The sequence below is a fragment of the Scylla paramamosain genome, chromosome 12 (genome assembly GCF_035594125.1).
Source record: "Scylla paramamosain isolate STU-SP2022 chromosome 12, ASM3559412v1, whole genome shotgun sequence".
Lineage (NCBI taxonomy): Eukaryota > Metazoa > Arthropoda > Malacostraca > Decapoda > Portunidae > Scylla > Scylla paramamosain.
This window is the reverse complement of record NC_087162.1, coordinates 2357501-2382500: the sequence shown is the minus strand read 5'-3', so window position 1 is coordinate 2382500 and position 25000 is coordinate 2357501. Positions and strand designations below refer to the sequence as shown.

Below are 25000 nucleotides of genomic sequence, written 5' to 3'. Positions count from 1 at the left end.
ATTGCATTTAGAAGTTCAAAGCTCTCATTAATTACGAGGTTACAGCATAGTTGATGATCATGAGTCCAGCACGTATGGTCACTTACCATAGAGAATTGCCTATGTGCACACACACACACACACACACACAGGAATTTTTTAATAACACAAAGTTGGTTATCAATAATATAATGCATGACCTTTATTTCAACATTAACATCCAGTATGTGTAAAATGACATTGCTTATAATGTGCTGACCCTTACAAACATATTATGGCAATAAAAATAGAATACCAAATGCTGTAAAAATCTATGATATTTTATTCCTTTTCAGTTGTTTCCTTCTGGTCCCTTTGGTGTTTTGTTATGTACGTTAGGAGGTCAATCTGAGTGATGATACCGATGCAAACTTCTTTCTCCACCACACTGTCATCCATATCTGTAATGAAACATTTGTTTTCTTTAAAAGCTGTGCTAAATGAGTTTTGCTAAGCAGTACAAGAAATGTTAGCAGTCCCTACAGTGCAACATTTTCAGCTTTCAACCACTGAACACACTGGACTTGTTGTTTCACAACAAGTGAAGATCAAAGAAATATTGCAATGTGTGATATAGCCATCAGTTTCACTTTACTGAATTTCTTTAACTGAATGAAGCATTTTTTCAGAGAAAAGGTCTCTATTTCTTAATTGATTTACATAATATCTGCCTTTATTGGGATGTGTCACATGGTGAAGTTTATGAAATTTAAGTCAAATATGTAATGAAAGCTTGCTCATAAACTTTTACTTAGCAAGAATTACACTTAAATCCAACCTTACAACTAAAGTTAATAAAGGGCAAATGTACCAATGAAAAAGGAAAAGGTGTAAGTAATAGAGAAAAGATAATCAGGAGATAGGCAATATAGATAAATTAACTGAATATAATACAAGAAAAATAGGGTAACAAAATAGTGGGTTTGAGTATGGCATGAAGGGTGATGCAGAATATTTATGATGACATCAAGATTCCAAGTCATATTAGCTCATTCAGCATAAATTAATTTTTTTCTGCTTTCAAGAAAGTATCAAATCAGTGGTTATAATAAATGCCTCCTGTTATTAAAAAAAAAAAAAAAAAAAAAAAAAAAAAAAAAAAAAATATATATATATATATATATATATATATATATATATATATATATATATATATATATATATATATATATATATATATATATATATATATATATATATATATATATATATATATATATATATATATATATAATTTACAGTGTTTCTGAACTTTGTTAAATGAGTGATAGATGTCAATTTATGAGAGCTCACTTTCATGTCAAGAGTTGATGACTTGGAAGAGATGTCGTATCAAAGGGATGAAAATGAAGATATGGTCTTGCATTCAGTTTTTAGTTCAAAATGCATATAATGGATAAAATAGGGATTTGTTTTACAGTAAAAGGTAAAAATAAAAGGAGGGAAGAAATAATAAAGAAGAAAAAATTCACTAGCTGTACAAAGCAAGTTAAAGAACACAGTTACTTTGTATTTATAGATCTTCATTACCTCAAAGGTTAAGAAACAGGTAACTTAATTAATGTGTTTCTGATCTTGCTACCTGAAAGTGTATCTCATTGCTACACAAACTGATGTACACTCTTAGGGTGCATCCACATGGTTGAACACTGTTGAACAAACAGTTACCAGATAACAACAGGAAGAGGAAAAGAGTACTGATGACATCAGATGCAAGCACCATGGACTAACAGTCCGTCTGTGTTCATCTTTTCATAGTTCAGAATCTTGGACACTTGTGGGATAGAGGAGTGGAACCATGAAATTGCAAGACACATGATACAAGAAGTTACATGTTTACCATATAATTTGAGGCTATTACTTGCTTTTGGTCTTACTTGCCTTGTCACCATGTCTAACCATACATGTATTAAAAAAAAAAAAAAAAAAAAACTGGCATTGGGATGGAAGACAGACACTGTGGACACTGGCAACAAGCACCACTCCTGAGGCCAGACTAACACTGTGGGCTACATTCTTAGATCTCAGTAATAATGATCAGGCATGAGTCAAACACCTGCATGATGACTGTGGACATCAGTTTCCAGTTTTGTCCACTAAAATTTGCCCAATGAAGAGAGTAGAAACTACAGTGTACAACAACATTTGTTAGCACTCTTTATTGCCAGATAATTTTCTTATATTCTGTGCTTGTGACTTCATCCTGCTGCACAGCACATGGTAACAGTGTTTATCTGATGTGTTTGACCATGTGGATGCACCCTTACTCTTAATTTGTCCACCTTGCATTATTTACCAGCAAACTCTGTAACATTGCCTTACTCTATTTTTCCATCTTCAAATGAAAAGCTGAGAAAGACATATCAGGGAATCCCATTAAGTAATCTGATCACATCACATCTTGCACTTTATCTCTAGAAATCAATCTGCTTACATTAATATTACATGTTATCATATGCTACCCAGACAATGGGGAGGGCTTTGCTCTGCACTGGACTTGTATAGGCTGATGGTAATGATGATGATGATTTCTTTTTATAATTCTTGTTTCAATTCATATTTATAATTCTTGTTCCAATTCATATTTATAATTCTTGTTCCAATTCATATCTACATCTTGTTTTCCCCATAAATTCCCAGCAGAAAGTCTTCTCTGTCCATACAATCAAGTCCACTTAGATAAAAAAAATATGATGACCAGTTCCACCATGTTGGCAACTTTTTCCAGTTTCCTTGCTCCATCCCTTTTAGAATTTAATATTTTCTTTTACAAGCAATTAGAGAATATGATGGCAATATTCTTCTAAACCACCCTCAGAATGTGTGGCCAGTTAATGTTCCTCTACCACAGATTTCTTTTTTTTTTTTTTTTTTTTTTTTTTTTTAACCACTGCAGTTCATTTCCTAAAATTGACTCCACTTATCCAACCTGTCAAATCCTGCTGTGGCTCTTGACAAGATAATGGCTGTTGCTTTGCTTCATTAGTCAAGCATGGTCTATACACCTATTCATATAGTTCTCAGTCCATCTAGCATACCATTTATATAATTCAAGTTTGTGATTTGAGGAAATATTGACCCTCAAGGCTTTTCATCAAGCAATTTCATGTTTATCTAAAAATTCTAAGGGAATCTTCTAAAAAGGCAGCTTGTCAGTATTACTTTCCCCATTGTCAAGGTGGATTAGATCCACTCATTCATTCCCTCATGCACAATACCCAGCACTCTGCTATGGAAGCTCAGCTCATTATTTGTTTAAATATAAGAATCCATAATGCTTTACTAATGTTGTGTGTGATATTTGATGGGAAGTGTTTTTGTATATGTGTGTGGGTGTGTATGTGCATGTGGGTATGGATGTGGGGTGTAGGTGTGGGTGTGTTATGATCTGATCAGTGTCAGGGAAGGAGACACTATGTTGGTGCAGGGTGAATGGAAGCAGTTAGAGAATCAATAACTGGCTGCAAGCTTCACAAATAACGAGTCTTCTTACCAGGGTGTGCCCTGCCTGTTGAAGTGATGTCAGGAGGAAGAAAAGATAATAAGCACCACTTGCATGGAACAGGATAATCACTGTATAAAAGTAACTATGTAACATCTTTTAAAGCATTTTTATGCTTCAGTAACAAATAATACAAACTTATACAATAGCAACAATAAATATATGCATCCTTCTACCCTAATTTTCAAATCTCAAGTCTAAACAAAATAAATACACAAATATCTGGATATATAAATACAATATAAATATCTGGATAACCAATTTACTTGCCCACTTGCTTTCAGTTATATAATAATAAAAATTCATCATCATCATTAGCATTACCTATCTAATTTGATGCCCTTACCATGGGATTCCCAGAGGTTGGGTTGTTTCTCCCCATACATTTAATTCTTGCATTATCTATATTTAAATGCACATGGTCTTTTGATTTTTCGCTCCACTTCTTTTATATGTGTAGGACAAGAAAACTGACATACACAATCACTAATCTGATGACAAATTACACTTGATAGTGGAGGTGAAATGAGATAATGAATGTCAAGAAAATCATAAGATATGCAAATATGAATGTAACTGTGCAAGAATACTCTGAATGATTTTTTAAGAGCACCTTTTTTGCAAGAAAGATAACATGTTAAGATTATAAAAAACACTAAATGCTACCTATTATTATTCTGGAAAGAAGAATGATAGGTGGAGCAATAATAGTGCATACTTACACAGGCGCTGGGTGTGGACAACCAGAGCAAAATGGTCACGGTCCAAGATGCGAGACAGCTTCCCAAGGGTTGTGTCCAGCTTGATCTTGCGGAACTGTGAGTATAATGATTGCTGGACTGGACTGGAGCCTTCAATTTTGGCTGATAGAATCTTTGCCATCAGTGATCCTAAAGTTACCACACCCTGGATCATCCTGAAAATTTTGAAGACAGTAAAAGTAATTAGATTGTAATAAACAAAAGAGGACTTATAAGACTTCTTTGTTATATTAAAACAGTGTGTGTGTGTGTGTGTGTGTGTGTGTGTGTGTGTGTGTGTGTGTGTGTTGTGTTTTGCATAGCAGGTTCTACTAAGTAGTGGTATTGTAGCCACTGAGGCTGTGGTATGTCTGAACAGAAGTATGTCAGTAGTATTGGGGAATGTGGTCACAACTCATGGATTCATGCTAATAACACCTTTCTGAGGTGAGCTCATTAATTAGAGGCAATGTGAATGTATGCGCCTCATAGCCTTGTCTCGACCACCACTTTCATGTTGTGATGTCAGCTTTGTATATAGAATCAATTAAGTCTGACATTTTGGATGTGTCTCAAACATAAAGTTCAATTATACCACATACTGAACAACAACTATTATTCAATGAAGGTGTCTTAAAATTACTGGTATTTCAAAATCTCCTATTCAACTAATGCTGTAAAGTCTGTAGTTACCCTTCTTGGTCCACCACAGGGAGTTGGTCATATCCCTCTCGCTGCATGATGGCTATGGCATCTTGGCAGGAAATACTTGGCAGGACTGTCAGAGGTGCAGGAAGATGCAGTGTTGACACTTTCATGTTTGACCACCTGTAAAATATATAAAGAATTAGCTTCCTGCTGCTGTCATGTATGGTAAATTTTCATCTTTGGTGAAGCCTCAGTGATCTCAATTTGCTTCTTTATAAACTGGACTTAGCTTCCAATAACAGCTCTTACTTTAGACTTAATGTTATGTCTACAGGACAAATAATGATATAAAAAGTATAGTGTTCAATCCTCACTAAATTTTACCCATGGTTAACATGCATACTGACCAGTGCTTGTTCTTGGTATCTTCCTCTTCTTTGATAAAGTCTCTCTCCATCATCCACTTGTCTGACAAGTGCTTGGTCATGTAGTTACGGACTGAATCTGGTAGAATCACCACACAGCACTGGCCAGCCTCCAGTTCTGCTGCTGCTGTCATTGCAGCTTGCATGGCTGCTCCACAACTACCACCTGTCCATGATTGATGAAAAAGTTATATTCACTGTAATATTTCTGTTCCAAATGTAAAATAAATACCCAATATATACTGCAGTACAAATATGGTGTGCCATTATAGCTCAGTAAATGAGAAAGAGGGATGGAGAGGGAGATGCAAAGAAGGATTTAGCAAAAAATGTAATCGAAATCTCTCTAACTTACCACATAGGAGTCCTTCTTCTCTGATCATGCGGCGAGCCATGGTCAATGATTCTTTGTCATTTGATTTCAACCACACGTCAACTACATCACGATCTGTAACATATTACTTGTATCATTACCTGCTGCTTCTGAACAACTTTGAATGTCTGTAGAATTTTTATGAAAAACCATTCATTACAAGCACCACCAACATGATGTTTTTAGGAGTATAACTCCCGTGGCTGGCAGGGAATTGTATTCAAGATGCATTTTTGTGGGAAACATCACCAAAGTTATTAGGACTAGTAAACTGCATTTAGTACCCAAATCACATATGTAACAATCCCATTAGAAAGGTAAACCCTTATTAACCTTATTTAGCAACTTGTAAGAAACTCCCTTCAGAGTAATGTACAGCAAATATCAATGCATAATACCTGCTGCAAATTATGTCAACCTATATAATGTATGTGATTAAACATTACTCATTACTTTAAAGCATTAGTTATGCTTAATTTTGCTATAATTTATTAAAACCAGTGTTACAATACAGATATCAACAGCAAATAACAATGACTTATCTGTGGTTTTGACTGGGCAGATAGCAAAATGAGTGCATAATCTTCAAAGGAAAGGTAAACTCACCAAGAACATTGGGGATAAAATCATAGCCAATGCCCTCCACCTCATAAGTAGTGACATCACTCTTGTTCAGATCCTCAGGTACAGCAAGAATGGAACCCTCAGGGTCCACTCCAACAATCTTGCAGTCTGGGATCTGTGACGAGTGGGCAAAGAATTTAAGAATTAATGTGGTGATACAATAGAGTAATTAGGTATACATGTGGTATATTTCAAATTCACTCAATTTTAAAGTATAAAATAATAATAGAACCATGTCTACTTTGGTTTAAAATAATAAAAGAACCATGTCTACTTTGGTTTTACAAAATGTATATATACATATCACTAGGCTGATATCTGAAAGACACAGGATAGCTAAGACAAGATAGTATTCATGTGCACACACACACACACACACACACACACACACACACACACACACACACACACACACACACACACACACATTACTGTTTACTCACTCTCTCCTTCAGCTTCCTTGCAATCCCAGTGATAGTTCCTCCAGTGCCTGCCCCAGCAACAAGCATGTCAATATTTCCTCCAGTCTGTTGCAGGATTTCCTCAGCAGTTCCCTCATAGTGAGCCATTGGGTTACCAGAATTTTTGTACTGTTGATGATACATTTCTTAGTTAGAAACTAATCAGCGAGAGAGAGAGAGAGAGAGAGAGAGAGAGAGAGAGAGAGAGAGAGAGAGAGAGAGAGAGAGAGAGAGAGAGAGAGAGAGAGAGAGAGAGAGAGAGAGAGAGAGAGAGAGAGAGAGAGAGAGAGAGAGAGAGAGAGAGAGAGAGAGAGAGAGAGAGAGAGAGAATGAAGAGGATGAGAGAGGTATAACTTAAAATGAGTAAAGGAAAAAAACTGGAAATAATATATTCTAAAAATACATCAGTAAATGAAAGCACTTACTTTTCCATTTTGAAATAAAAGAATGAAAGAATATAAGCAAAGTCATATAGCTAGATTATATAATGGAATGATGGATTCCTGAACATTATGTTGTTCTCATAATTTCAAAGTGCAGCAGACTCCCACATGGATCTGCCTTGGTAACTTTCAAAGGCAGCTTGTCAAGTGGTAATTTTTATTAAAATCCTCTACTTTTGTGTGGAAGATGTAGATAAGGATGAAAATTCAGAAAAATTTACCTGATCAAGGATGATTGCACCAGGTATTTCTTTTTCTAATCTCTTGGCGACTGAAATGTGGGACTCTGGGGAGTCCCAGGAAGCAGAGGTTGGGGTGCGTACAATCTCAGCTCCCAGAGCTCTCAGGACATCCACCTTCTCATTACTCATTTTTTCTGGCATGACAATTATGCATCGGTATCCTTTGACTGCTCCACACAGTGCCAGACCAATACCTGAAAAAATTTTGAAATATAAGTTTATAATGGATTATTCTCCATTGATGTTACATACTGTACATATATAAAGTGCCACAGTTCTCTGAATACAAGTGATTTTATAGGTGCATCTCAAATAGTGCACTTTGTATCTGCTTAAATTTCATACTATAACCACCACTTCTACTACTGCTACTACTGAAAAGTACTAAGTAGGACAAGAAAATATATGGAATCTTCTGATAAACACTGCCACATACCTGTGTTTCCTGATGTTGGCTCAATAAGAACAGACACACCCGGAGTTATAAGGCCCTTCTTCTCAGCATCTTCCACCATTCGCAAGGCAATGCGGTCCTTCACACTGCCTCCAGCATTAAAGAACTCACATTTTGCATCTGTAATAAACAAGGCATGTAGTTTAAAGATACAGATGAACTTTCTGCTAGTAATAATTCCTTTAAAGTTCAAGCAGTATAACACTAAATGTTTCAAATATGAATCATAGAATAGTATTTACTTACAGACATCACACTTGAGACCAAAGCTCTTGGGGATGTTATTGACCTTCACTAGCGGTGTGTTGCCGATGTGTGCCAGGATATTGTCCAGGGTTCTCAGGCTATCATTTCTGTCAAGAGAAAATGAACACTTAATATATATATATATATATATATATATATATATATATATATATATATATATATATATATATATATATATATATATATATATATATATATATATATATATTGATAAATATCTTAATGTAGAAGGCTTCCTTCCCAACATCATTAAATAGCTATTTGTTGCCCATATGTTACTCTACTATACTGATCAATTTCTATCTAAGGAAGCTTCAATATAGAATTTGCTAATATTTTTTCAGACACCATACCCAGCAGTTAAAGAAACTTCCCTGCATAACAGCTATGATCTTAGTAGCTATAACTCAAGTTATTAAAATCTGATCTTGCAAACATTATGGTAGAGAAGTGATCAAGAAAAATGAGAAACAATAAATAATCTGTCTGCAGGATGGTGGACATTTTGAGAACCATTTTTTTGCAAACTATTTAAGAATTTCTAAAAGGATGCACATGTCTGATCCTATTCATTATGGTGTTCTTAAACTGAGACAGTCATAGTAATATCCTTTACAGAAGCTATGGTTATCCAAGGAGGGAGTAAAGTAACAGTATTAAGAAAACTGTTCTGTGCTGACCTGTTGTAGGTGTAATCCATGTTTGACATTGTTGCAGGAGGTACAGATGGGCTGGAACGAGTTGCCTGAGGGAGGAAAGAATCAAATGTTTACTTTCTTTTATGAATACACCTATTGGCTAAGTGTGTGTGTGTGTGTGTGTGTGTGTGTGTGTGTGTGTGTGTGTGTGTGTGTGTGTGTGTGTGTGTGTGTGTGTGTATTTGGGGTGCTTTGTCTGGCCCACCCCATGTAGGATTGCTGGTCTGGTATATAGATATAGTTATTATAATATATACGTTAGAAAGCACATAATCCAAAAGAAGCATAAATTTGAGGATGCATTTACTTATCAGACTGGACATGTGATTAGAAGGGAAAGCTGTAGCTCAGCTCTCCTTATGTTTGGGTATTACACTATAGTATCTTTTTTCAACATCAAGTTCACTGGCATGAAATTGTGAATGATGAAGATGAAGGAAAGAAGAGAGCAGATGTAGCAGGATAATTTGGTTGTGGAGAGGGAAATGGAGAGCTATGAAGGAAATTATGCTCACAGTGCTTGTAATGGCAGTTAATATAAAAGAGTAAAGCACAAACATAACTAAAATCAATGTGACTAATTCATACCATAAGACATCATAACAAACAGGATTTCTATGGTTCCACTTTTCAGATTTACATTATAAATTTCTTTGAGGCTCTAATCCATTCCCTTTACTATTTCTTGGACCAGAGTAAGAAATAAATCTTCAGCCTCTTGATTAACTGAGGAACTTTTCCCATCATAAACAGCATGATTTATGACATTAAGTTTTGTCATGTTATGCAATCCAAAATTACAACAAATGGTGAGAGAGCAAAGAGTGGTCTGCCATGGTCACCTACATCTTCAGGTGGACGGCAGTGTTATAAAGTAGTAAAGTAAATGCGATCCAAGGTGGCAGTGAATGGCATAGGATATGGTATAATGCCAATACATACTTTCTTGCATTACTAAAACAAGACATTTTTTTGCAGCTGCCACAAAGAAATGTCAGCTCACTCATAATGTCTTGTATTGACTTTACTGGTTTATCTATCCTTGGAAACCGGTAACTATGTGATGTGAGTTTGTGCAGTCAATACACTATTAATTTCATGAAAACTGAATAGTAAAAAAAAGAAGCAGATTGGTTGCTACACACAGATAATCAAGTGAAATGAAAACTGAATAGTAAAAAAAAAAAAAAAAAAAAAAAAAAAAAAAAAAAAAAAAAAAAAGCAGATTGGTTGCTACACACAGATAATCAAGTGAAATGAAAACTGAATAGTAAAAAAAAAAAAAAAAAAAAAAAAAAAAAAAAAAAAAAAAAAAGCAGATTGGTTGCTACACACAGATAATCAAGTAATGTCCACCCACCAATACACGTGAATGTTTGTGAGCTGTAGATAGTGAAACCTCCATGCCCCACATGTCTCCCTTTCACTTACAACCCCCTCAAGGATCTCCATGGCAACCGAGTGATACAGGAAGACTCGAGGCCCTTAACTCCACCCACGACCCCAACAAGCGCACCTCTTACCTTGTTATCAAGCTCCTCATCCCCCATCATTATCTTTCCCAGTTACCTCTTCACCTCACTTTGGATTCTGAATAAGTATGCTTACTGAGTTGAAACTTACATACCAAATTGGGCAAAAATAATATTTTCTTCACACTATAGTATATAACTTGAAAATTTTATCATACTATGTGACAAGTTAAGATGTGATGAAATTGATTGTGTGTGTGTGTGTGTGTGTGTGTGTGTGTGTGTGTGTGTGTGTGTGTGTGAGAAGGAAGGTAGTTGGATGGGTAGATCACTGGAGAGTGTCTCAAAGTCTCAAAGTGAATGTAATATCAAAAGATGTGCATGTGGTAGGGAAGTAGAGATGAAACACGAGGTAAACTTGAGACGGATAGAGGAGGCAGTAAAGATAGAGGAAATGGAAGGGGAGGGAGACTGATGCCCACGGAGGATGATGGGAAGGAGGGGAAAATTGCAATAGTGAGTCTGATGAAAAAGATTGCAGGAAAGGAAGACTGGGAAATATAATCATGAAAGTAAAGATATGCATGGAATTAGAATGTATTCTCTTCTTGTATTGATGCAATATGATCTTAAAAGGGAGAACACAGAACATGGAAGCAGAGAGAGAGAGAGAGAGAGAGAGAGAGAGAGAGAGAGAGAGAGAGAGAGAGAGAGGGTGAACCTACCTCCTGACCCCCAACAAGGGCCTTGTAGTCGTCGAGGTACAATTTTTCAGTCGCCATCTCTACCCCTTCTCTCTTTCCCTCCACCTGTTTTCTCTTTCTTTCTCTCTCTATCTCTCTCTCCCTCCTTTGTCTATCCAGTAAATTATTTTTTCATCCTATCTTCCTCTGACCCAAATGCTATAATCAACAAAGATAACACACACACGTACCGACCGACACTATCACGAAAACAAATTCTGCTACCTTCTATTGATTATATATCTAACATCCCACTTATTTTCCTCTATCGCCATGAACATCAGTGCATCAGCCTAGCATGACCGCCGCCACGTCGCAACCACGCGTGCCATGCCAAGTAACAGCCTTGCACCATCACAATCTCCTCTTCGACCCCAAACCCACGGTTACTCTACACCACTATTCACACTCAAGATACCCAACACACATACATACACGTGCAGTTAAAGTATGGGAACCACACGTGTAATGCCAGTAGCGGCATTGCATGCATCAATTAATGTCTCCTCTGGCTCTATAACATTCCACTACAATATATACATTTATTCTACACCACTGTTCAGACTCGTGCGTGCCCGACATACGTACACACAAGGATTGAAAATAATATTGGGGTGTTAGCAAATATCTTCCAAAACACTTATAAAAAATACATCAAAGTACGTATTATATTACCCATTCTATCACTATTTTAAGCACATTACTCTCGAGTATTAGAATGAAATGCTTAGTGGCATTAATTCCATCAGTAATGACGTGAATGGAAGCAGATAACACGACAGAACCGTCATTTATGCATTACTGACAAGATTACGGTGGGGAGAAAAGTTCAGGCTTACTTATCATCTTGTAATTTCGTAATAACTGAGATTTTTTGTTCAAGCTTTTTTTTTTTTTTTTTTTATGCTGCCTAATCGCTCTCCGAGGTCAACCTGTGCTCTGCCGACTCAGAACTTGTCTTGGATCCAGCAATATGCGATTAAAAATAAGTCAGGTACGATAAAATATGAATCCCGTTGTTTACGTTCGTCGTGGCAGGGTTTAAGCTCAAGTTATAGGTCATATCCCTCACTCGGGACACGAAATTGCCCCCCAACCCCTCGACTTTCAATCATCATTTTTTTCCTCGTTCCAAAAAAACAATAATAAGGAATAAATTCGATATTATTGGTTTCGTAGAGGCTGGATTTGAAATGTCACAAAACAGAAGTAAGGCAATGAAAGAAACTGCTATGAGAGAGAGAGAGAGAGAGAGAGAGAGAGAGAGAGAGAGAGAGAGAGAGAGAGAGAGAGAGAGAGAGAGAGAGAGAGAGGGGAGCATCTTCAGGACAATCATTTTAATTTTACCATCGCGTGACTTGGAAATTTTCATGCATTACACAAAAGGAAGGTCAGATTTCAAAAGCACCACCGGTACTCCATATATTTTCGTGAGAGAATCCCATAAGCGTCTTGTAAAAAAGCTGAATTTTTAATGCTTTAATCTGGAAGCCATTAGTTTAGTAGTTTATCCTCAATATAAGTCAAATGCGTCTCTCTCTCTCTCTCTCTCTCTCTCTCTCTCTCTCTCTCTCTCTCTCTCGTGTGTTAGAAATTATAAAATCATAAAAATATTGAGAAACCTTTTTAAAACAGAGAGAGAGAGAGAGAGAGAGAGAGAGTGCAGAGGTGCACCAGAGCTGCGGCCAGTAGCGACGAGCTAGTGAAGGTGCCTCGATCTCGCTCCAGCCAACACCAGCGTACCTACACAGCCAGGACTTCGCGGCTGTGGAACATGTTCACGGCGGCCACGCCCCAAGTGCAGGACATGTCCACGCACCAGGTGAAGCTGGCAGCCCACAGCTGGCGTAGCACGCACCTGTCCCCACTGGTGCTTTAAATTTTTATTATTTTATTGTATTATTGTATTAGCATTATCATCTTAATGTTAAATATGTATAGTGTTATTCCTGTAAATAATACTATCATAGGCTTCTTAAATAATTCCATACTCAACGTGGAATTTTAAGCCTTTCTGTAAATATTTGTTTAAAAAAGAAAAAAAGAGAGAGAGAGAGAGAGAGAGAGAGAGAGAGAGAGAGAGAGAGAGAGAGAGAGAGAGAGAGAGAGAGATGCGTACTACGTGGCTATCCTAGCATGCACCTGTGCTGGGCCACGCATACACATCGTGACACACACACACACACACACACACACACACACACACACACACACACACACACGAATGGAAGATGAGGGAGGGGAAGTCTCCCTGACAGCTGTCTCAGTACACGCACGAATGTTGGGAAGAGGCATGACGACACACTCCCACTGAGATAATACGATGACTGACGCTGGAGAAGAGAGAACTGTGGGGCACAGATGACACACACACACACACACACATAACATTAACGTAACACACACACGTAACACACACGGTAACATTAACGTAAAATTTGTGACTCCTCTTACGGGAAATGATAAATACAAAAATACAAATACTAAATAAATACTGCATTGTCATGTCATTCCAAAATGGCCAGATTCCAATGCTCTATATTTTGAAACGCTCTGTTCTTTCATAAGCACTATTTTTAAAGGCCACAGACGTGATTAGTCAGGTTCTCATGGGTACTTTTCTCAATGAAGTAGAACCCTTGCTAAACTATCCCTCGTATCACAAGTACACGCTTGAAAATCCTTATAACTTGTATTTAGAGCTTATTAAAAGTTGTCGAGATTATTATTGTCTGAGAATATGATACTATGACTGTGACCGTGTGAGGAACCCAAGAACTTGTTGGCGAAGAGTGAGGTAGATTATGTTTAAAAACCTCATCGGTATCCTTTAAAGGAGAAAAAAAAAATGACGAGAAAATCATAATTAACGGTCACAGATGTTGTATAATATAAACTGGAGCATATGAGGGCTAAAAGTAATTTCCGGGATACGAGTCACTGATAATGCTGCATGCTTGTGTGTGTTGATATGCTTTCACGTCCACCAAGAGGCATAATGCTTACCACAGAGCTGATAAATATTACGTACGGTAAATAAATAAACAAGCTAGTAGATGTACACAATCCAAGAAAGTGAAAACAATAACAACTACCATCACAACCACCACCACTACTACTACTACTACTACTACTACTACTACTGATTGCTATACGGCTGCCTATATATCTCCTTATGCGGCAAATTACGAGCACAAAGGCGACCACGTAATCTTTGGTAACCCCAGATTTTCGTCACTAATTGCAGTAAACACAACACTGTTCATTACGTCCCCGAGAGAGTAGAATGGTAATTACAAGCAAACCCTGCTAATGACGGCCACTCCGCTGCCATTAACGGCTGGCATGTTACAGAGGCAAGGGAAATGGGATTTTTTCTTGTATGCGTGCAACATTTAACATTTTTTTTCCGGTTGCATAATGGAACGGAAATAACAACGTTGTTCTGTTCAGTACTGTGGCGTTAGTAAGATGTGGGGAGTTGTTCGGGTACTTTAGAAGAAAAAGTAATGATTAATGTCTTCAAGTGTGTATATTGTCTTATTTTAGGGTTAGATTATTCTGTGACGACCGAAAATGGATAAGGATGGTTTAAATTAATTCGTGACTAGACAAACGAATGGGAGTCAAATACTACGATGCCTTAGATAGTGAATGTTTTCTCTAAGTCTACGTATATGTACAGTCTTACTTTCGTTTTAAATCAGTTATCGCATCACCTCTAACATGAGAAAAAAAAAAAAAAATAAAATAAAATAAACCGAACTGACAGGTCAGCAAACTAAAACCAGTGAAATACGATCACATCTCAGTCAGTTAACATATACAAGACAAAAGAAACTGCTCGTCCTTCTACTTAAATCGCCCCTAAGAGTTCAAGGAGGGACGGATTCAAAATTACGCCAAGAAACTGATGTGGCCCTAAACATTTTGTGTCGCAGGACGAACTTTACCTTCTGCACTGGTTGGATGTTTATTGCCTTCTTTTGTCTCAGTCACGTCAGAATCAGAGACACCGGACTGGCGCAGCGCTGTGTCTCCATTACAACACGCACGTGGCTACCATGAGGGGGATTCTAAGGGAAACTCACTTTTTTTTTTTTTTTTTTTATGTAGGAAGGACACCGGCCAAGGGCAACAAAAAACAATAAAAAAAAAAATGCCCACTGAAATGCCAGTCCCATAAAAGGGTCAAAGCAGTGGTCAAAAATTGATGAATAAGTGTCTTGAAACCTCCCTCTTGAAGGAATTCAAGTCATAGGAACGTGGAAATACAGAAGCAGGCAGGGAGTTCCAGAGTTTACCAGAGAAAGGGATGAATGATTGAGAGTACTGAGGGGGGTGTCAAGACACTGTTAGGGTCGTCGACAGAAAGGCAGTCCGACCTGGGGACATTTATGGTCCCCTCCCCAGATGGGGACTCCGAGGCTGGTGTAGGAGTCGCCATTATGATTTTAAAATTTTTGAGTGAAGGGTGTGTGTGTTATAAGGTGCTTGTAGTTTTGTGTGGAGGAAGAGAGTTGTCTTTAGAGGGCAGGCTGTGACTGCCCCCTTGTGTTGTGAGACACAAAGGGAAACGTTCAGTGAGGGCACAGCTGGGTTTAATGATAAGTTCACAGCACCCCCCTGAACAGTGCTTTAGACCTCACTGGGAGTAATTATCGTTTCGGCAGGTTTCTACTGACTCCTCCCCCTAGGGTCTTCTTGTGTGTGTGTGTGTGTGCATTTGTATTTATGTTTAAGTGTGTGTATGACAGAGAGAGAGACAGAACACCATCAGCTTACAATAGAGAAAACAGTCAAATGTATGCCGCTGAATACTAAGGACTTCTTTTCCATTGGACCCTCAGGTTTCATCATCAGATAAATTTCAGGGTGACCTCTGGTAAGACTATACAAGAAAAGAGATATTTATAGAAAGAGTGCGAATGTTTTTTTTTTTTTTATAATTATCTTTTCGTAATGGAGATTTTTATAATTATCCTTTCGTATGGAGAGAGAGAGAGAGAGAGAGAGAGAGAGAGAGAGAGAGAGAGAGAGAGAGAGAGAGAGAGAGAGAGAGAGAGAGAGAGAGAGAGAGAGCAATTAAGTTGGCATGTTAGCTCTTCTGAACAGCGACACATCAAACAGTTCTAGTAAATCTGAAGTATAACTTATGTCACGATTCTCAAACAACAGTAGACTCATTAACTAGTCTATTCAAACTGTCTCATATACTTTTATTTGGACAAATAAATACACAAGTTTGCTCTTCTGCACAACGATCTACCAAACCGAACAAGTCACCATTTTTAGACAACAATGGGCATATTCACTGCACTTCACTCAATCTATTTTTATGCCTTTTAAACTGGATAAAATCAAACTAAAGTAGACACGTCAGTAAGAAGACAAGTCAGCTCTTCCGAACAACGACGCGGCAAAGAGAAATAGTCACCATTCTTAAGCAACAGAAGACTCATTAGAAATTCCACTCCATGCAAAATATTTCTTGCGTCTTTTCAACCGGACAAAATTGAAGTTAGGTAAACAAGTCGGCTCTTCTGAACTGCGGCGCATCAAACAAAATTAGTTAATCTCGAGGGTACCCTGAGTCACATTTCTTAAGTAACAGTGGGCACATTAATTCCACCTCCAATCTGTACCTCGGCGGCACCACACGTAGGGTTGATACCGAGGTCGTTCAGGCATCAAAGGTCTTCGAATCGATAACGTGTAGTGGCGTGAGTGAGATAAAGAGCCTCCGTTATCTCCCGTTTACTGATTGACAAGTGAAAAGTGTAGTATACGAGTATAGGTAAGATTATTATGATGCCATGCACTCGTCCTATATTTTTGTTGGCTGTCACGTGTTGACCTGATGGTCTCTTGCAGCTTCCCTTGTTAAAAAAAAAAAAAAAAAAAAAAAAAAAAAAAAAAAAAATATATATATATATATATATATATATATATATATATATATATATATATATATATATATATATATATATATATATATATATATATATATATATATATATATATATATATATATATAAAGGGTGTCCCATAAGTTTCCATACATGCGGTATCACGAACGCCATTACAAGCATAAATCCAGATGTGTTTGAACGTGTTGCTCAGCAGTGGCGGCCACGCATTGAAATGTGTTTTCAACACGAAGGCAGTCATGAAGAGCATATTATACAAATAAAAATGTTTTTTCTATAAATCTATAATTTCTTATAATTTTATTTTTCTTATGTATGGAAACTATATATATATATATATATATATATATATATATATATATATATATATATATATATATATATATATATATATATATATATATATATATATATATATATATATATATATATATATATGACCTCAATATTCAGGGGTGTTTCGACTTAGTTCAACAGGGATTCTTGTCATTGTTGGTCAGAGTTGCGACATCAAGAAGTTGGTACAAATGCACGATTGATGTTAATACAATGCTGACTTGCCGCGTGTGTTTCTATGTGGGAGGCGAGGTGAGATTATTATTATTATTATTAAAATCGCGATGCATAATATGGCTAAAAATTCTAAAACAACAACAATAACAACAATAATAATAATAGACCAACTAATACTAAAAAAGAAGAAACTAGACTATTACCAATGAAATACGCGTGTGCGTCGGGTGGGGGGCGGGGGAATGAATGATGACACTGCATTAAATGAGCTTGGTGTTTATATTAAATGCCGGTGCGGTGTTCGCTAGTTCGGTATCAAGTCCCCATGAGGTCCTGGAGAGGAGTGATAGCTGCTCTCGCTCCACCGCAGACACAATACCAAGGCAGGTTTAGGCTTAGATTCCAGTCGAGGCTCATCTTTCATATTTATTTCTTCAGCATTATGATAATTACAGGTATGACATTGTATTTCCTTTCGTCTACCGCCTCGTATATTGAGACTTTTCAGTTGTGTGTGCACCTCTGAAGTGGCAGGAAGGGCAGATGGTTTAAGTTAATTATCTTGTGTTTGATTAGATTTTTTTTAATGTAAGACAGGCTCTGGCATAGGAAAACAAAACGGAAAAAGAAAGAAGAAAAGGCCCACAAAGGTGCCAGTACCCAAAGAAAACAGCCAAATGGATTATCTAAAGTCGGGCGATAAGTGTCTTCAAACCTCCCTCTTGAAAGCGTTCATATCACGAAGGGAGAAATACAGAGGCAGGCAGGAGGTTCCAGAGTTTATCAGAATAAGCATAGTGTCTCAAAATTTGGTGTCGTTCTTGTCGTGAGCACAGGAAACTAAAACACGGATGATTGTGAGCAGTACGATTGGGACTGTCTTGCTAAGAGGCCCAATAAAGAAGGAAGGATAAATGTAAACGTTGAGATGGGAAAAAATATGAATAAGATTAAGGAGTCTAGTTTGAATATCGAATGCAAGCTCCTGTCGCAGATGCAAACTGTGATAAACATGAACATGCGAGTGATGCAATGACTGATAGCACGTCCACTGCAGTTACTGATGAAGGTTAATGGGTGAATACACACACACACACACACACACACACACACACACACACACACACACACACACACACACACACACACACACGACCTTCACTACTTCAGCCTACGTAGTATGACACAAATAAACACGCACGTGGCCAGCTTGCGTGTGCGTGATGGGAACATTACTGCTTTAATACCGTCTAAGTCAGTGACCAAGGGGCAGATTAGAATAAAGAGGGAAAAGAGAGAGAGAGAGAGAGAGAGAGAGAGAGAGAGAGAGAGAGAGAGAGAGAGAGAGAGAGAGAGAGAGAGAGAGAGAGAGAATCATCAAAGGACCTAGCTCCCAGTATTTTTTCTTTTACTTCTTCTCCCTCCCCAGTCTCCCCCGGCTCGAGCAACACCTTTAGCTAATTACGAAAGATTTATTGAGTCTATGACGGATCGATGCCTCACGCTAAAGACGCTGCCGGTAAATCCTCTCCCTGGCTCTCTGGATCTGACCTGGTTGTTGTTGTTGTTGTTGTTGTTGTTGTTGTTACGTATTATCATCAATTAATCGTAGTAGTTGTAATGGTGGTAGAAGTCATAGTAGTGGTAGTAGTAGTGAACGGCAAGCTGGTGCCACTATAGCAGTGTGTGGCACTATGGTTGTGAGGTAGAGCGTGTTATGTTCGAACCTACGGCTCCCCATCATCCCCGATCCCGATGCCACGCACGCATCACCCACGGCCAGTCCCTTCTCACCCGGGGCGGATGGTCGGCCTAACTGGGTCACGCCGTACCCCGTCATTAACCTGATTTACGTGGTCACGCTCACCCTCTGCAGTGTCCCTAAGCGCGGCCAAACAAGGGTCAGACCAGCAATGCACACAAGCGGCACAAAGCGTTTAATGCAAACGTTTGTGCGGTATGTTGCAGGAATCGTAATAAATCTCATGCCAGCACAATATCCAGGAGTGCAACAATTGAAAAATCACCTTGATCTGACGGGATTGGGTAAGTGGCGTCATCCTGAGTGGCGCAGGGGCTGAGGTCACTACTCCTGATGGCGGAGCGTTCAAGCTTAGACACCACGCAGTGTATAATGGTATATTCATCACTTTCATATAATTGCAGAATGCATGATCGTTTGACTCGATAAGCATCGCAGTTAATGTCTACAACCTTAGACTGCCACTATTATAGATACCGTTTTCCAAACACAACGTATTATTATCCTTCAGATAAGTGATGGCTTTACGACAGGATAAAATGACTGATGTGATGAAAGATAATTCATATCATTTACATGTTTTCAGCACGACATCCATAACGACACGAAAGTTTCGGTTGATAAGCCACATTGAAGAGAGCCACTAACGCTTTTGTATTGGTAAAGGGGAGCAGGGAGAGATGTTATAAAAGAAGAGGGTGTTTATGACAGAGAAGAAAGGTTACCTACGCTAACAAGGTGATACCATCGACAGTAAGGTGCAGGAATACTTGGAACACGTCTTCGTATGGCAACATTTCTAATAGTGCAAAAAAGGAACAGTATGAGGATGGACGATGGAGGAATGAAGGAAGAACAGCCTGCCTTAGAGGAAGAGTGTGCCAGGCACAGAGAGTAGAGATAACGAGAAAGTACGTACAGCGTGCTTGTTTGCCAGCGCCTTGTCCAGCCACCAGCGCGAGGCACGGAACTGATTTCCCCCTCCGCCGCCACTGCCGCCGCCGCTACTCAAGCCTGTGTCCCCGCGGCGTAAAACTGCTGAAGGGACTGCTCACAAGGCTGCTTCTGCTGCTGCTACTGCTGCTGCTCCTCACGCCCACGCCCGTAATGTGCGAGGTCATGACCTTACACACGCCCACGCCCCTACCACGGCTGCTCCCGACCCCGCCCGCCGCTCTACTGCCGCGAGCCGCCCGCCAGCCCTCTCCCTCACCCGGCACTGGGGGAGGGTCACGCAAGGGACCAAGAGGGGTAGGGAATGACCCCTGGCCCCGTCCTCACCCCTGGCTGATCACCTGGAGGAGGAGGGGTGGAGGCAGGAGGAGGCTCACACGCACACTCCTACTCCGGCCTGTCCATTCTTGTGTCCCTCTCCACACCTATTACCACACCCAAAATGGCGGCCTCGTGTCCTGTCAGCAGGCACACGGGAAACAACTGGAAGCGAGGGCGGGTCGGGCCGTCTGTCTGTCGGTTGGTCGGTCGGTAAGGCAACAACCTGCAACCTTGACCGCTCGCCTGTATCTCACTCCCAAATCCTCCCCTCGGTCTACTAGCCTTCTCTTTCCCCTCCCTCGCCTCCCCAACTCTCGCTTCCCTTCGTACCGTCCATCGTAGAATTCTGAAGCCACAACTACAAGGAATCGGGGTAAAACATTCCGCGCATGGATGTGATTACGCAACCCAGTGTATGTGGTAGAGAGAGAGAGAGAGAGAGAGAGAGAGAGAGAGAGAGAGAGAGAGAGAGAGAGAGAGAGAGAGAGAGAGAGAGAGAGAGAGAGAGAGAGAGAGAGAGAGCAGGACAGATGAGTCACGCAATAAACAGAGTGTGTGTGTGTGTGTGTGTGTGTGTGTGTGTGTGTGTGTGTGTGTGTGTGTGTGTGTGTGTGTGTGTGTGTGTGTGTGTGTGTGTGTGTGTGTGTGTGTGTGTGTGTGTGTGTGTGTGTGTGTGACTTCAGAAATGAATGACCATAAAGAATTCATGCTGCTAATTTCCCATGGCAAAAAATGCATTAACGCATATTACATTCAATCAGTAAAAAAAATAATACAGAAAAAAGACTAAAATAATCTACAAAAAAGTAAACCGAAAAAAAAAGTTAAGCCAACCATGAAATCGCCACGAGAGAAAACGTGAATGATACCAAAGAAAGCGGGAAGACGTTGCTTAGCTGCCACAGAAAACGCAGGCCAGCGCCACCGTGACCCGCAGCATGGATCAGGTAATGATCGAAAGGGGGGAGAAAGAACCACAAGGGGAAGAAGAATATGCAGGGGGAAGGAAGGGAATAATGAGGATAATGCAAGAAAAGCTGAGGGTGGCTGGAAGGAAAACGGAGAAAACGAGAGAGGTAGAGAAAAAGATGACGTACAGTGCAGACAAAGATGCAATACTATAAATAATTTTCCTCATCGATACAGTGCAGTCTTCAACTATCTTGCGGATTAACAGCGTTTGCCAAAGATATTTTTAAACAAGGGTGATGCAATAGAGGGAAAACGTTGCGACAGAGAGAGAGAGAGAGAGAGAGAGAGAGAGAGAGAGAGAGAGAGAGAGAGAGAGAGAGAGAGAGAGAGAGAGAGAGAGAGAGAGAGAAAAAACAAGCTATCTGCGCAGTAATCACAGGCTGACGTTACTATTTCCCTTATTACCCCCTCTCTCTCTCTCTCTCTCTCTCTCTCTCTCTCTCTCTCTCTCTCTCACATATGGACTGGCCACCTCAGGGCATTTACTTGTCTTATGATGAAATATATGGGAAGACACGGATGATGAATGGGAAGGAAGGGAGAAAAGGGACTTAGAGGAATAGAGAAGAAGGAAGCGGTCGGTAAAGAAAAGGATAAGGAGGGAAAACACAGAGGAAAACTGGACCAGGAGGAGGAGGAGGAGGAGGAAGGAAAACTGGACCAGGAGGAGGAGGAGGAGGAGGAGGAGGAGGAGGAGGAGGAGGAGGAGGAGGAGGAGGAGGAGGAGGAGAAGAGTTCGTGAGGCAAAACCAACCTTCGTGTTCTCCTCTTTCATTCTCTCCTCCTCCTACTCCTTTTTTATCATCGTCTCTTTCTTATTCTCCTCTACCTCCTCCTCCCCCTCCTCCTCCCTCTCCTCCTCTACATCGTCGCGTGTCTTAACCCAGAAGTCATGGCTTTGTCCCTCCGGAATAGGAGATTGCCAGCGTGCAGAGGAAGGATGGATGGCGATGATGGCTTGGGGGTGGAATAGGCAATAGAGAGTAAAAGGTAGTAAAGTGGTGGTGGTGGTGGTTGTGGCGGTGGTGGTGGTGGTGGTGGTGGTAATGATGAAGACGTTATTTAATTCACAAATTTGTACGTTTGCATAGTATTCTTTTTAAACACACACACACACACACACACACACACACTGCAGTCACGGCCCAGATGGTTGACTGAAGTTACATTATGTACCATTGCGAGAGAGAGAGAGAGAGAGAGAGAGAGAGAGAGAGAGAGAGAGAGAGAGAGAGAGAGAGAGAGAGAGAGAGAGAGAGAGAGAGAGAGATACTATAATATAGTATCTCTCTCTCTCTCTCTCTCTCTCTCTCTCTCCTGTTATTTTGTACTCGAGTTGCGTTTTATAGGATAGTCTATCATCATTTTATCGATTATATATTATATAATCGATAAAATGATGATAGACTACCCTATAAAACGCAACTCGAGTACAAAATAACAGGAAGGGGAAGGGAGAAGGAGAGAGGAAGGGAGAGGGAAAGAGGGAGAGTTGCAATGCCTTCTGGAGGAGAGTTAGCCCATCACTTACTCTATATTTAGTCGACCAGAGGCGCCCCTGGTCCAGTGAAGCGGCTATCCTGAGACCTGAAGGGAGAGTTCGCTGCGGGGGGTGGGGGGAGGAGGAGGAGGAGGAGGTGGGAGACAATGCAGGTATGGTAACAATTATGCAGGGAGTACAAAGGAAACTTATTGTCAATGTGTGTGTGTGTGTGTGTGTGTGTGTGTGTGTGTGTTTACGGGTAAAGGTCAGTGGCCAAAGGCTTACAAAAATAGTCAAGGAAAAATTAATAAATATTCCCCTTCCTTAAAAGCATGTAATAGTGTGTGTGTGTGTGTGTGTGTGTGTGTGTGTGTGTGTGTGTGTGTGTGTGTGTGTGTGTGTGTGTGTGTGAGTGTGTGTGTGTGTGTATTTAATTCCCTCTATTTGTGCTATTAATTGTTATTTCGGAACAAGTGCGGGTATCAGGTATGGAGAGGCTTGTAATTTATCCGATCCTACACTTTCACGGTGAGCTACAGACGTGTACTTTATAACATCACTGCTGTGGGCGCCCTCGTGATACATTGCTATATTTACACGCTCCTTGTGTATACGACTTCTTCTCTATATGTGTAATTATATTTTCGCTTTCACTCAATATATTTTTCACAATGTGACAAATAAAAGCATGTACAAAAGGGGAGAGAGAGAGAGAGAGAGGAGAGAGAGAGAGAGAGAGAGAGAGAGAGGAGAGAGAGAGAGAGAGGAGGAGAGAGAGAGAGGGAGGAGAGAGAGAGAGAGAGAGAGAGAGAGCTCAATTTAAGATTCTACCATGTACTGCGCAACATGTAAATTGATTTGTAGTAGAAACCCTGCAGGGAATATCGCGCGCGCCGCCGCCTTCAGGCAGCGAGGAACGGTGAACAAACAACAAAACGAAGCGAATCGATGCGCTGCCCGTCATGAATTTTATTACAAGATAAAAACCAGAAACCGCAACATCATAATCTTAACTGCAGCTGTGAAAAATGCGAGGGCGAGATATGTGGTGCAGTGCTAGCTAGGTCAGGCCAGGCGAGGCGGGACAAGGCAGGGCAAAGACAAGGAGAAGACGGCGGAGTCTAGATTGAAGCGAGAGCATTCCCGATGGCCCGAGCAGCGCCTGTGTGTCACCGAGGACGGCTATCAACGCCTCGTCAACTCCGACGCGTCACGCCACCACTCCACATGGCTGGCCGTGACGGAGCCACTGGGTGATATAGAACAGTATTCTGAAACACTCTTGTCTGCACCTCTCTTCTTTCAAAAGGGTTTTAGTTAAAGTGATGCGGTTTTTTAAGTGTTTTTACGGGTTTAGTGACAGATTAACAAGATTTCTACATTGTTAATTGGAGAAACACTTGAAAATCCGGCTTAATATTTTTGTAGCCTCTGAAAATAGTCGTGCTGAGAGGGCGAAGCATTTCAGAATACGGGCACCAGACAGTCCCCCCGTGCACCAACACACCAACACGCCTCTCAAGCGACGAGATGGCATATCATTAATTCACTGTGCAGCTCTTTTCCTCCTTAGTCGATGAGGATAATTTCTCTAAAACATGCGATTGGGTTTTTATCTTTTATGTTCGGTACTTAGATGCGATTATGGGGTGTAAAACTAGGGTGTTAGCTCACTTAAGTGCAGGACTGTGCTGTGATGGAATGGATGCCTTGCTAGTGGTGAGGTAACGCTGCATCACCTCCCACCCTGAAGTGACTGACCTGAGTGACCCCTACCTATTCATTCACCTGATACCTGTCCTCCCTCACCACCCCTGCTGCCTCACCAACCACTGCTTCCACCATCCATCAGTAATCGTAATGGGATGCACCAGAATTAACCGATAGTAAATTACAGAGGCTCGCTTTCACCATTTGATAACACACACACACACACACACACACACACAGACAGA

General features: G+C 40.0%; 1 protein-coding gene across 9 annotated transcripts in view; it reads right to left on the bottom strand.

Annotated features, from left to right (window-relative positions):
* Positions 1–166: 166 nt before the first annotated feature.
* The window catches only part of LOC135105507 (cystathionine beta-synthase-like), a 35073-nt gene continuing 10239 nt past the window's right edge, over positions 167–25000 (bottom strand). For 3 of the 9 annotated variants that reach the window (XM_064013653.1, XM_064013655.1, XM_064013656.1), the window contains exons 2-13: positions 8878–8942; positions 8177–8283; positions 7913–8050; positions 7456–7670; positions 6774–6920; positions 6313–6445; positions 5689–5781; positions 5316–5499; positions 4954–5088; positions 4243–4436; positions 3512–3526; positions 167–419 (exon numbers count right to left, since the gene is read on the bottom strand). In XM_064013653.1, the coding sequence (XP_063869723.1) occupies positions 301–419; positions 3512–3526; positions 4243–4436; positions 4954–5088; positions 5316–5499; positions 5689–5781; positions 6313–6445; positions 6774–6920; positions 7456–7670; positions 7913–8050; positions 8177–8283; positions 8878–8942 (1545 nt within the window). In that variant the 3' untranslated portion in view covers positions 167–300. Of the gene's footprint in view, positions 420–3511; positions 3527–4242; positions 4437–4953; positions 5089–5315; positions 5500–5688; positions 5782–6312; positions 6446–6773; positions 6921–7455; positions 7671–7912; positions 8051–8176; positions 8284–8877; positions 8943–11092; positions 11165–20234; positions 20532–25000 lie in introns of those variants that run through there. The other 6 variants (XM_064013654.1, XM_064013658.1, XM_064013659.1 and 3 more) reach the window with 4 other exon arrangements.